Here is a 14,453-nt window from a genome sequence, read left to right on the forward strand (position 1 = left end):
ACACATTTTTAGTCGGTAGGTCACTGCGACATTGCCGAGGTTGAACTCAAGAGGAAATGTTTGCAGCATCAACCACCCAATCCATGTTACCACTCTGTGCTGGCAGGTAGTATTGGAGGAACTGTAAAATCTAGTAAATGCATTTTAAGCTGGTTAGGGTGTCTAGCAAAAGTCGATTTTTTAAAAAAGTAACCGGCTAGTCCCTTTGTTTTCTTCAAAGCACTTGGGCAATCTCTTTTACCTGAGTGTGGCGATTCAAGACTCTTACAAACTGACTTGACTTGTGAAGATCCTTCACTCTCCTTTCCATGCTAGCATAAATCACGCCAAGCAAATGCAAAGCTATGTGATTCTTAATTCAGATTTTGGCAAACCACGACTCCCATTATCCTGACCATTGGTCAGGGATGGGATTTGTGGTCCTCTGGAGAGCCTCGGATTCCCCAATCCTGTCAAGTGAGGGGTGCCTCACCGGAGAGCAAAGGATGCACTTTCTGCCTGCCTTGGGCGACATTCTTAGCAGGGTAGAAGATTTATAGTTTCACCAGCTGGTGCATTCCTGCAGAGGAAGGGTCCGTTCCCTAAAGGAGAGTAGAAGTTTTTGCTTTGAAAGTGAACCGTTTTGCTGTGAAAGGGCAACTGGGCAGCTGGAGAGAACGATGTTGTCAAAAGGAGACGGATGTGACCTTCTGTTGACATTCAGACTTTTTAAAAGAATAAGCAATTGGACCAGAACTGGTGACAAGGACTTTCCTCCTGTCCCACCCAAGTTTTCTCTGTCCCGCCCAATAGATAACTCCTAGCCGCAGAACCATGTGTGATTTTGGGATTCTCCTTAAGATGTCGCCATAGTCCCTTTTTAAGAGGATGTGCAGTCTATGTGCAGCTGTGTCAGTTGGCTTATGCACAGAAGAGGGAGACAGCAGTCTAGTTAACATGCTACCGAACTCAGACTGGATTTGTTCCAGAACTGAGCGAGATGGGCGAGTGGTCTGACATAGGCCACAACAACAACAACGCCATCCATTATCATCATCATCATCATCTGATACAATTTTTTAATTACATTTTCTGTTTTATAATTTAAAGTACTCATTTTTACATCCTTAAAATATCAATGACTTCCCTTCTTCTCTTTCCATGCTTCATTTCACATATCATAAATCCTTCCATATTTTACAGAAACTACACCATTCAGCATTCCACTATTGCATCCATCATAACTTACAGGTGAAACTCGAAAATATAGAATGTTGTGGAAAAGTCCGTTTATGTAAGCAATTGTTTTCATTAGCTACTGGAGTTTAATATATGAGATAGACTCACGATATGCAAAGCGAGATATGTCAAGCCTTTGTTTGTTATAATTGTGATGATTACGGCGTACAGCTGATGAGAACCCCAAAGTTGAAATTGTTAATTTGGGGTTCTCATCAGCTGTATGCTATAATCGTCACAATTATAACAAATAAAGGCTTGACATATCTCGCTTTGCATGTCATTAGTCTATCTCATATATTAGTTTCACCAAATGAACCTTTCCAAAATATTCTAATTTTTTGAGTTTCACCTGTATTTACACTGTTGAATTTATCTTAATGCTGTCAGCGTTTTCAGCTGTACACAGTTATTTCCCATACATCCAATAAACGTTTTCCAATCTTCTCTATATGTATGTTCTTCTTGTTCCCTTATTCTATATGTTAAGTCTTCAAGGTATGCATATTCTGTCAACTTAATTTGCCACTCTGATTTGGTTGGGACATCATCATCATCTATTTTCTGTGATTCTGTGATTCTGTGAATTGTTACACACTCGGATATATAAGCTAGGCACAAACATGGCTCCTTAAACCAAGTTTGCCATCGCCAAAACAGAATGTTTAGTTGCCACTTAGGGACAAGACAGCTTTAAAGACTTATTCTTCAAATGATGGACAGACTGCGGTTGATTCTCAATTAAACATCTGGCTAGTTCAGAGGACCACCTTGCTCAAGGTTAAGAATTTTGAGAGCTTCAATAAGAAAAGTCACTTGATACAGGGACGGTCCACATATACCGTACTTTTCCATCACGACCCCATGTATAGGACAAACCCTATTTTGGGGGACTAAAATTTAAGAAAATATGGGGAAGATGGCACAGAGTTACTGAGCTTTTTTGCGGAGGATTGCTCCGGTTTGTTGAGCTTTTTAAAACCCGCCTCCCGTCTGTTCCATCGCCGGCAGAAGCTGCCTGAGCAGCAGCTAATCAACACCACCCATTGACAAAGCAACCAATAGCATGCAGAATAGCCTGACAAGCCTCGGCAGCAACCAATCAAACGTCCACCCTATGCGCTACCCATGTATAACATGACCCAAACTTTTTAGCATGATTTTTACAGAAAAAGCGTAGACTTGTACACGGAAAAGTACGGTATATTGGCCTTTCCCTACCTCTTTTTCTCAATGGTGACATGGACCATTCATAACATAGGGATATTCTTCACAGCTGTGAGCAGGGAAATGGGTTGGAGTAAGTGAAGATGAGCGAAAACAGTTGACAGCATTTTGGTTCCTTGAGGTTCTGCAGTATTAAAACACTATGATACCTCTTAGGACGTTCAGTGGTTGCTCATGAGTAACGCTCCCAAACGCAGAACTTCTAAAAACGAATTTCTTTATTGTGAAAGCTATGTACAGTGCAGTAAGATTTCAAACGTCCATCTCAGTCTTCAGCAGAATCCCGGAATGAAGTCTTCCGGTTCTTTGTCCAGCAAAAAAGCCGCTGGATTCTGAACCTCCGCCTCCCTCTCTTACGTCCTTCCTGCATCCGACCCTGGAGCGTGGGAATTTGACCCCGATTCCCGCTTTCCCTGCGGTGCTGAGGCTCTCTGACCCCTTCCAAGCCCCTGCACCGCCTTCCTGGCTCCACCTCTCCCTCCCCGCTTGAGGAATGGTCGCTTCCGGCCGAGGAGGGGGAGGAGGAGCTCGTGAACAGCGGACGTGGATCCCTGTATTCCAAACGCTCCCGCAACACCGGCAGCCGTGGGGAGGGTTTTTTCCTGACAATACCATATTGGAATAGATGTGGCTTTCTCCAAAGAATTCTGGGAGCTGTAGTTTGGGTGGTGAGACATGTTTGGACACCCATCTCTATTCCCCTCACAGATATACAGTTTCCAAAGTGGTTTAGCAATCAGAGTTCCTGGAGAAGAAAGACTGATTGTTAAACCACTCTGGGAATTGCAGCTGTGGGACAGGAATGGGGGTTTTCTAATAACTCTCAGCACCCTTAACAAACTACACTTCCCATAATTTTTTGGGGGAAGCGATGACTATATACCATATTTTTCCGTGTATAAGACGCTCTCCCCATGTATAAGAAGCCCCCTATTTTTGGGGTCTCCAAATTAAGAAAACGGGGGATATAACCGTGTATAAGACGACCCCAATTTTAAACATTATTTTTAAATAAAAAACAACAACCCTAGTCTTATACGCGGGAAAATACAGTAATTCTTTAAATGGATGGTTGTAAATGTACAGCAACATCCTATTTTCTCACGTTTTCAACTCCCTTCATATCTGGCTAAGCTCTGTTAATTCTGAATTAAGAGTTACGCCGAGATGGAATTCCCTTCTGCCAATTAGGCTGTGATGCAAAATTTCCGAGAAAGCAGAATATTAGATTCCGGTTAATGGTCTAGAGATGGCTGCCCCTTCACAGCTCACGACTAATGAATGGGTCTCTTTAATGTAGGCCTCTGGCAAGGAACATTTGGAGGAAGTAAGTAGCAACACCAAGAAGCCGCGGTTTGCTGGCGCCTGTTTTTTTTTTGGTGGAAAAAATGCATGTTGCAACTTCCGGGTGACTAACGTCTTAAAAAGCTTTCTCCGTGTTGCATATATTATGCTGCAAAACACTGCTCTTAAGCTGCCTTAGTGTGTATTAACCCTCCTATGCTTCTAAATGAACTTAATTAATTGCTATTATGGGTCAGATAGGCCTGGATTTAATCACAGGGTGTTTCGTTTTCCTTCCCAAAAATGTATTTATTTGCCAATTTATATACTGTTGAGGGTACTCATCAATGGCTCCTCTTCATCCTGGAGAGAAGTGACTAGTGGGGTGCCACAGGGTTCTGTCTTGGGCCCAGTCTTATTCAACATCTTTATCAATGACTTGGATGATGGGCTTGAGGGTATCCTGATCACGTTTGCAGATGACACCAAATTGGGAGGGGTGGCTAATATCCCAGAGGACAGGATCACACTTCAAAATGACCTTAACAGATTAGAGAACTGGGCCAAAGCAAACAAGATGAATTTTAACAGGGAGAAATGTAAAGTACTACACTTGGGCAAAAAAAAAAATGAAAGGCACAAATACAGGATGGGTGACACCTGGCTTGAGAGCAGTACATGTGAAAAGGATCTAGGAGTCTTGGTAGACCATAAACTTGACATGAGTCAACAGTGTGATGCAGCAGCTAAAATAGCCAATGCAATTCTGGGCTGCATCAATAGGAGTATAGCATCTAGATCAAGGGAAGTAATAGTACCACTGTATTCCGCTCTGGTCAGACCTCACCTGGAAGTACTGTGTCCATTTCTGGGCACCACAGTTCAAGAAGGATACTGACAAGCTGGAACGTGTCCAGAGGAGGGCAACCAAAATGGTCCAAGGCCTGGAAACAATGCCTTTTGAGGAACGGCTTAGGGAGCTGGGTATGTTTAGCCTGGAGAAGAGAAGGTTAAGGGGTGATATGATAGCCATGTTCAAATACATAAAAGGATGTCATATGGAGGAGGGAGAAAGGTGATTTTCTGCTGCTCCAGTGAAGCGGACACGGGGCAATGGATTCAAACTACAAGAAAGAAGATTCCACCTAAACATTAGGAAGAACTTGCTGACAGTAAGAGCTGTTCGACAGTGGAATTTGCTGCCAAGGAGTGTGGTGGAGTCTCCTTCTTTGGAGGTCTTTAAGCGGAGGCTTGACAGCCATCTGTCAGGAATGCTTTGATGGTGTTTCCTGCTTGGCAGGGGGTTGGACTGGATGGCCCTTGTGGTCTCTTCCAACTCTATGATTCTATGATTCTATGAGTCATAAGGAACCTAATGTAAATGATAAGAGCAGTGTGGATTGCTATGGAAAGTGTTTAGGCTATTTTTCATAAAAGCATACAGCTGACTCCAAGGGAGAGCTTGCATCCTTCAAAAGCACCTGAAATGTATGAGAGAGATGGAGCTTGCTTAATATCCATGGGCAAGGAGTTCCATAGATTGGTATTTCCACATGAAAACGCCCTGCTCTTCGTTGTCACAGAACTGACACGGTGTGGCATTGTCTAAAGCAGTGGTTTTCACCCAGTGTGCTGTGGCACCTTGGGGTATCTTGAATGATGGTTGGGGTGCTGCGGGCAACACTGAGAGAGCCAGTGTGGTGTAGTGGTTAAGAGCGGTAGACTCGTAATCTGGTGAACCGGGTTCGCGTCTCCGCTCCTCCACATGCAGCTGTTAGCCGCTTTGAGACTCCTTCGGGTAATGAAAAGCGGGATATCAAATCCAAACTCTTCTTCTTCTTCTACTGGCCTCTGTCCCTCTTTCCTCCCCTCCCTCCTCTAATGCCCTCTCGAGTCTCTGCCTCCTAAAGGCTTGCACAGCTGTTTGTTGCAGCAGCCCTGGCTACAAGCTCCCCAGGCGAATGGTGCCTCTGGGGCTGGCCAGGGGGTGTTTCCCAGGCCCCTGTGGGGGGCAGTGTGAGGGGGCACCTCTCTTTGGGGCAGGGTGGCAGCTCAGAAACCAGGGGCACGGCTGCCCAGAGGACTCCCAAAGAGAGGGGAGAGGTGGCTGAGGGAACACTCCACAAGGGAGAGTATTGGGGGGGGGAAGGGTGAGAGGCTGCCAGCTCTGCAGGCAAGGGGTGAAATAATTGGGCTCCTGAGCCCCACACGGGTGCTGCAAAAAGAATATATTTCTTCAAGGGAGCCATGGACCCCCAAAGGTTGAAAACCTCTGGTCTAATGCATAGTGCAGGGGTCAGCAAACTTTTTCAGCAGGGGGCCGGTCCACTGTCCCTCAGACCTTATGGGGGGCTGGACTATATTTTGAAAAAAAAAAAAAATGAACGAATTGCTACACCCCACAAATAACCCAGAGATGCATTTTAAATAAAACCACACATTCTACTCATGTAAAAACACCAGGCAGGCCCCACACATAACCCAGAGATGCATTTTAAATAAAAGGACACATTCTACTCATGTAAAAACACGCTGATTCCCGGACCGTCTGCAGGCTGGATTTAGAAGGCAATTGGGCCGCATCCGCCCACCGGGCCTTAGTTTGGGGACCCCTGGCATAGTGCATTGGGCAGTGATCCCAATTTTCTATGTATATATGAAAAGAAACATATATATATTGTATGGGTAATTGTGGCCAGAAAGGTTTAACAGTACAGAGGCATGCTGTTGGTCTGCAATTACCCTAATTTCTGTAGGGTCTCTCAGACCCCATTACTTACGCATCTTCTCCCTTAACTCAGATGAACTAGGGGATGTTAATTAAAATGCAGCAAAGCACCAGGGTGATAAATACAGCACTCCCAACATCCTAACTACGGTATTGGCGTGAAATAGAGATTGTTGTGTTAAAGGGCAATATTCGCCACATTGGGGTCATTCAGACCCCGTCTGCCTTTGATGTCCAATACTCCACCTTCCCGAATTGAGCTTAGCTGAGGTCTGACTGGCCCGAATCTAGTTTTAACGACATGGGGGAATGGGAGTGGCGCCTGGAACCACGGAGGACGGTCAACCCCATGCATTTGTAAGAGGAAGCATTGAGCATGAAGTGTGGTAGCGGTGAAGTTTTGGTCTACGCTTTGGTGGGTCAGTTGTGACCCCCACCCCCCATCCCCCCAAAAAGATACGAGAGTTAAACGAAGCGGTACCTCCCTTGCCATTGCTCCCCTGCCATTGGGCTTGTTGCCTTTCATAACAACGCAGACTAAAAACGCACACCAGAAGTGGCATGCATGGTTTCTTGACCTGTATGGATTGGTGTTTGCTTCAAGCCTCCCATCCCCGAGTGCGTCTTGTTTCGAGCGATGTTATGCTAATGTGTTTCGGCTGTGTGTCCGGGACTGCAAAATCCAGGGGTTGTCAAACATAATATATGGCCGGTGGGTCCGAATTCACCGGGGGTTTGGGGGGGGGCATGTGTGTTTCTGTCTCGCACGTTTTATTGAAATGCCTTTGGGTCCGAAGCTACCAAGGGAGGGTCCCCTTGTGAGCTGCAGGCACAGTGGGGGTTTCTTGAGGCTGTTTTGCCCAATTCTCTGGGGCCTTTGGAAGTGTGTATTTTTCTGAATGAGCCAGTGCACCCTCTGGCCTAACTGAGTCTTGCTGATGAGCTGCATTGTGCAAATTGAACCATCTCATTATATGCCATTTCTCCCTAATTTTGGTAAATTTCGAGTATTGTTCTACGTTAACGAAGCTCTTGAAAACGTAAATGATAAATATTTAAGGTTCAGCCATTTTGCTTAGCTATGAGGACGGTTGAGGTGAAGGTTTTATTGCAGCACAAAATTTACTTCCACAAATTCTAGATCTGGAAATCTTTGCAGGGTCGATCTCATGGTTGTTGGTTTTTTTTAGACTTGGTGTCTGGGTTGTGGGGTGTTTTTTTGTTTTTTTTGCAGAAGGAAAATCTTTACTCTTTAATAATTTTTATGACGTTTTCTGTTTTACAATTTCAAATAAACATTTTGCAAACTTTAAAATATCCAGCGACTTGCGTTCTTCTCTTTCCATGGGTCATTTTACACATCTTACATCCCTGCATAACCATTCAAATCAATTTTTCCACTTTTGCATCCATCGAAAATTATTTACTCTGTTGAATTTATCTTAATGCTGCCAGCGTTTTCAGCTGCATGCAGTTATTTCCCATGTATTCAATAAATGTTTTCCAATCTTCTGCAAAAAGGAAAATCTTTAGGTAGGTTGCAATTCAAACCCGCTTTGTGGAGTGAGCAGACGTATAAGCTAAACAAAAGCTATAGCTGTGGGGCCCCCACTCTCTTGGGAGCCCCCCAAAAAAATTAAAGGAAAAAAAAACCCTGGGTGTACATTTCCAAAATATAAGATAAAAAACAAATAAAATAAAACCTACATACAGCAACAGTATTTTGTGTTGTGTATGGACCTATTAGGTCCATAAATTACCATATAGCATATATTCAACACAAAACCCCCCCGACAATTTGTTGTTGACTAAAGACAGCTAGACATATAAAGGGCCCCTTTGCCTTCAGTAGTTTAGGGCCTCATCAAACCTACACCCGGTCCTCCACGCATATTGCAACGACACAACACATGATTCACATTTGAATCTGACTGCTACAAGTGTACAGTGGCAAGCGCCTAACTTAGCTGCCTTTAAAATGTCAATAAGGGCAATAAGTGCGTCAAAGCCAATAAGTGTTGCGAGAGTTAAAGGGCACCTCGGATTCAGAGATTGTAGACACAGCGTGGGTTTACCTCTCTGAATCTTGCACACTCATGTGTCCAGCTGCTGGAGAAGACCCATGAATGTGACTCAACTGCGGCTCACTTTCCTTGCCATTTTAATTTTTGTCCAGAGACCAGTTCACTGCAAGTAATATTGGGCTTTATCCAACATAGTGCTCATGTGAATGTTACATCAGCACAAAGATTTATACATGCACAACACAATGTTTTCCTCCCTCCGCCCTCCATGCACCCCCTAAATCTGCTGGGAGTTCCTGCAGATCTGGAGACGGCATGGATCATGCACAGGGGCAGGAGGGAGAAAAATCCTCTCGCACTCGTGCAAATCTATGCAATGATTTAATTGAATACGATCCATATGACTCCCGCATTCACACAACAGTTTATTCCGTTTCCCCCAGCTGTCGATTTCAGCATTTGAGGTTTCACACCACACAGAAGCTACTCCTGGGAATATGTTCCACAAGTTTAGCACCCATTTCTCTGCAGTTTGCAAGCACATTGTTTCCTGGAAGTGCTAAACTTTTTTTTTTTTGTATTCGGGCTGTATTTGCCAGAAGTTGGCTCGTGCGTTGTGTGAGAGCTCGACTGAGATGCAGAAATTAACAGAGAAATGTCAGAGTCATTGAACGAACTGCCGTCTCGATGCAGCCTTGGTTCTCTGTTATGAAAAATTTGGGAATGTTTCCCGCCACCCCCAGTCTCGTGGATTCCAGCAAGAGGATCGAGCATGCAAAGTTGCAATGCTAAGCACACTTTTTGTGTGGTAATTAATTCTTGGGGAAGGATGCTTGGAATTCCACTCAGCACCACTCCCATCAAAACCCTTGGGACTGAACACTGTTTTTTAGGGTGGATTGTGACCTTTCTGAATAAGTTAACTATCTCTTTCCCCACCTGCCCCCAGCTCCTTTGATTAACATGCTCTGAATTTTGTGAACATGCTGGGTGTTATAAAGGGTGTTTTGCTGAGGCTTGAAATACATGTCATGTATATTTAGTTTAAAGCAATTTTCGGTTGTCTTCAAAACAACGAATTCCTGCATTGCAGGGAGTTGGACTGGGTTGACCTTTGGGGATCCCTTCCAACTCTACGATTCTGTGATCGGAATTCAGAATGATGCCTCTCTCTCTTTCTCTTTCCACCCACGGCAGCTCACCAAATCTCACCGACAAGGCCACATGGTCAAAGTCGACTGGCTGGACAGACTGACCTTTCGGGAGATCGAGATGATCAATGAGGTAGGTCGTAGGGGGCACTGAGCTTCTAATGAGCTTCTGAGCCTCGCTGATGCAAAAATCTCGGTGCCCCAGGATGTCTGTAATTCAGGGGGCGCACCCAGTCTCCAGTCTCCACCCTCATTCTGTGCAAACGTTAAAGACTCGGCTCTGAAATTTCTCAGTTCAAAGGCTGGTAATGGACCAGTTTCTGCGCTCAAATACAAGATGGAGGACACCTGTCTTACTAGCAGTACATGCGAAAAGGATCTAGGGGTCTTGGTGGACCACAAGCTTAAGATGAGTCAACAGTGTGATGCAGCAGCAAAAACAAACAAACAAACAAACAAAAAAACACAAAAGCAAAAAAGAAAAAAAGGAAAAAAACCCTAATGCTATTCTAGGCTGTATCAACAGAAGTCTAATGTCCAGATCAAGGGAAATGCCATTCTATTCTGCCTTAGTAAGACCACACTTGGAATACTGTGTCCAGTTCTGAGTGCCACAATTTAAGAAGGATATTGAGGAGGGCAACCAAGATGATCAAGGGTCTGGAAACCGAGCCTGATGAGGAATGGTTGAAGGAGCTGGGTATGTTTAGCCTGGAAAAGAGGAGACTCACTCTGAGGTGAATGGTGCTGAGAGACTTCAAAGAAGTGTGACTAGCCCAAGGTCACCCAGCAGCTGCATGTGGAGGAGCGGAGACGCGAACCTGGTTCACCAGATTACAAGTCTACCACTCTTAACCACTACACCACACTGGCTCTGCCAGTAGCTTCATAGAATCATAGAATTGTTGAGTGTGGAAGGGACTGTGTGGGTCATCTAGTCCAACCCTTTGCAATGCTGGAATCTCAACTAAAGTATCCATGACAGATGGCCATCCAACCTCTGCTTGAAAACCTCGAACAGAGGAGAGTCCATCACCTCTTGTGGGAGTCTGTTCAACTGTTGAACAGCTGTTACTGTCAGATTTCCCCCCCCCTACATGTTTAGTCAGAATCTCCTTTCTTGTAACTTGGTTTGAGTCCTATCCTCCAGAGCAGGAGAAAACAAGTTTGTTACCAGAAAGGAGATTCTGACTAAACATCAGGAAGAACTTTCTGACGGTGAGCTTTATGAGTGGATTTCAACTCCAAGGAAATCTTCTTCCTTGGAGGTTTGTAAGCAGAGGTTGGACGGCCATCTGTCATGAATACTTCAGCTGTGATTCCTGCATTGCAGGGGGTTGGACAAAGTGACCCTTGGGGTCTCTTCCAACTCTAGGATTCTAGAACAAGCTAGAAACACTTGAAACTGTCTTATGTTGAGCAGATAGTTCACCCATATCAATTAGCATAGGCTACACTGACTGGCCGCAGTTCTCCAGGGTTTCAGGTAAGGAGAATTCCCAATGGAGTTGCCATAGTTGATTCAGCTTGGGACCTTCTGCATGCAAAGCATGTGTTCTGCTGCTGAGTTTTACAGCCCATTCCAATGAAACAGTCCAAAAGGCAGGAACTGCGGCAACACCTGTCCCATGAAAGTGTCTTGGATATTCATATTTGATGGAGCAGTCTGACATATTTACATTTGATTTAGTACATTTTCTAACACCCCCCTCCCAAAATCATTATTTGAATGATGTGTGGCAGCCTTTGACTTTCCTGCACGCATTGATTGCTTAGTCTCCAGTAGTCCCCAGTCTTTTCTGACCCATCTTTAATCCACACATGCATTTGGAGACCCACCTCTTTCCCTATATTTGCATTTCAGTGCTTCTCCTGCAACCCACCTTAGATCCAGCTGTGACCTGATAGTGGGTCCCCAATATCCAACGGATTAGTGCAGTGTTTCTCAGACTTGTTGTCCAACAGCTGCTGGAGACCCAACTCCCATCATCTGTAGCTAGCAGGACCAGTGGTCAGGGACGATGGGCGTTGCAGTCCAGCAACAACTGGAGAACAAAGTTTGCAAAACATGGGGTTAGTGGGTCTGCAGAGAAGCAGAGACTCCAAACCTCCATGACATCTACAGCCTGCCATCATGGTCCCCCACCCTCCACAAAAACCCATTCCTTGCAGCAGCAGCATGGAAATCTGATCCATAAGTTGCCCGCACAGGAGATAATCCATTCTTTCTCAGTGCAGTTTATCCTGGCATTAAATCTCTCCCCTTCTCTCCCTCTCTCTCTTTGCTTTCAGAGTGAGAAGCGCAGTTCCAACTTTATGTATCTGATGATTGAATTCCGCTGCGCAAAATGCGATGACAAAGAATACGGCATAGTTTATTACGAGAAGGTACGCGGCTTTTGCGAGCTTTTGCTTATTTTTGCACCTCAAGCGCCAGGCAAACAAATTTGCATGTTTCCCCTCGTGCCGGGGCTGGCGGTGGAATCCTCCCCCCCCCTGCCCTTCCAGGACAGCCTAGCAGACACATCTGCCAGGTGGCAGACACTTATGTGAGCATGTAAATCAAATACAGAAGCTGTCGTGTGATTGCGTGTTCCAGCCATTCATGTAGTACACTTCAGGTTTATAGAATTTTGATAAGTGCAAGTAGTTTTAAGAACCTTCAGATTCACCGGCCCAGCTTTCCTCCTTTGATTCCTGCCCTCAACCCCCTCCCCGTCAACCCCCCCACACACCAATTTTAATAAACACCCCCACCGTTACAACTTTAAAACTTGGGCAGATAAGTCTTGCAGGACTCTTTTATTTCAAATGATTTAAGGGTTGGAGAGGACGCATGGTACAAAAATGTATGGGTTATGTTCAAGTGGTATGTTACATGGTTTTGCTCTAATACATATTGTCAGGGAGCCAAGCGTGGCTCGGGAAGAGAGGGGGGAGAGCATAGAGGAAAGAGAAAGTTGGGAGTCTGCCAGTCAGGGGGAGGAGGGTAAATATAGAGAGCAAGTTACAATAATAACGACAGATACGTCCACGTCACCCAGCCCCCCTCTGCAGACGTCTCAGGAAGAAAGAGAAAGCACTCACACTGTCAGTAGCAGACAGGGGAGGGAACAAAGGGGGAGAAGGAGGTTCAGACGTCATTTTAGGGCGACCCATAACTTCCTATGCTGGAAGAGGTGCGAGGATTCCAGTCCAGAAGTCTGTTAGCTCGGAGTGCAGGCATGATTTATCACTCTGTAATTATCCATGTCTAATAAACAGCTTTTAAAGCTCAACGCTTGAGCCGGCAGTTACTCACAGCAACTTCAAAGACAAGAGTGTCATGACACACATATATTTTTTAAAGTAATTAGTTCGTTAATCAATTAATGTACGTTAATTTGGGTCTTAATTTGGGTCTCCAGTCAAGGTTTGACTTTGCTCATTTGCAACCCAGAGTGGCAGGCAGAACTATAGCCGCAGACTCAAAATTGTGAGGCCTGCTCATTGCCTCCATAATCTGAAATTTAAAGAGTGGGGAAAGCAACTTAAAGTATTGTAAGATAACGTTATATAGCACCTGTAAGGTGTTTCAGTGGTTGCTCATGAGAAATCAGGCAAACACAGAACTCCTAAACACTAAGTTCTTTATTGTGCAGATATTTACAGTGGAGCTAAAATAAAGACGTCCAGCTCATCCCTCTGCAGAGTCCGGGAATGTCCGTTTCCGTTTTTTTTGCCCAACATAAAAGGCGCGGGATCCTGAACCCCCGCCTCCCCCCTCTACGTCTTTCCTCCCTGCTAAAACGGGGCGACAGAAAGGGTCCCTCCCCCTCTTCCCGCTTGGTGCAGAGGCTCTCCATCCCTGCCACAGCCCCTGCTCCCACTTCCTGCCTCCATCTCCCCCTCCCCACTGGAAGAGGGATCGCTTCCTCCACTCGAGGAGGATGACGAGCTGCTCAGCAGAGACGGGGGTTCACGATACTGGAAAAGCCCCAGCACCGCTTCAAGCTCCGGCGAGGGCGGTTTCCTGACAGCACCTTTGAAAATAACATAGCTTAGAAATGGCACTTGTTTGTGTGTGTGGTTGCACTGATAGTTTTTTTCCTGGTAGATATATCGGCAAGCAATTAAATCAAGTGCTTGTTGTTTCCCACCCTAACTGAGGATCTGGCCTGTTCCTGACTTCCTCCAGCCCTTAACAAAATCTAGTATCCTAGTATTTTGGTAGGAATGTTGATTGTTGCCCAGTCCGTCACTGCTTTACAGAATCCTGTCGTTTTCAGATGGGTAGGAGTGTGTGAAGAAGAGATTGATAAGAAATAAATAAGCAGTAAGCAAGCAGACAAGAAGAAGAAGAAGAAAAATGATTGTATAAACCTTATATTGATCGGTAACTGGACTAAAGGGATGCAGTTTTCATTTATTCTATTTCACTACTCGTATAGTCAAAGCTGTATAAGATGCAGACGATGGATGCCTCTAAACTATCTGGGGGTGCAGAATGTATCTGGGACCCTACTCTTCTTAATGCTGTATTTTCCAGCGTATAAGACAACTGGGCATATAAGACGACCCCCAACTTTTCCAGTTAAAATATAGAATTTGAGATATACTTGACCACAGATTCTCCACCCGGTGTATAAGACGACCCCTGGCTTTTGAGAAGATTTTCCTGGATTAAAAAGTAGTCTTATACGCCAGAATATACAGTAATTTCTTCATTCTGGTCACTTTTACACAGTCCAGGATTTGTATTCCAAAACAATACGGTAATGTTATCATTCTCACATTGGCTAAGCAACCATTGCTGTTTTCTTCTTTGAGTAATTTATAGCA

The 14,453-nt window shown here is 44.8% G+C and overlaps 1 protein-coding gene across 2 annotated transcripts in view; it reads left to right on the forward strand.

Annotated features, from left to right (window-relative positions):
* The window catches only part of PIK3C3 (phosphatidylinositol 3-kinase catalytic subunit type 3), a 111,544-nt gene that overhangs the window by 7,646 nt on the left and 89,445 nt on the right, over positions 1 to 14,453 (forward strand). Inside the window, exons 5-7 of one of the 2 annotated variants that reach the window (XM_033164180.1) lie at positions 3,746 to 3,772; positions 9,679 to 9,765; positions 11,925 to 12,020. In XM_033164180.1, coding sequence (XP_033020071.1) covers positions 3,746 to 3,772; positions 9,679 to 9,765; positions 11,925 to 12,020 — 210 coding nt within the window. The remainder of the gene's footprint in view (positions 1 to 3,745; positions 3,773 to 9,678; positions 9,766 to 11,924; positions 12,021 to 14,453) is intronic. The other variant, XM_033164181.1, reaches the window with a different exon arrangement.

This window comes from Lacerta agilis, chromosome 11, assembly GCF_009819535.1.
Source record: "Lacerta agilis isolate rLacAgi1 chromosome 11, rLacAgi1.pri, whole genome shotgun sequence".
In the NCBI taxonomy this organism is placed as follows: Eukaryota; Metazoa; Chordata; class Lepidosauria; order Squamata; family Lacertidae; genus Lacerta; species Lacerta agilis.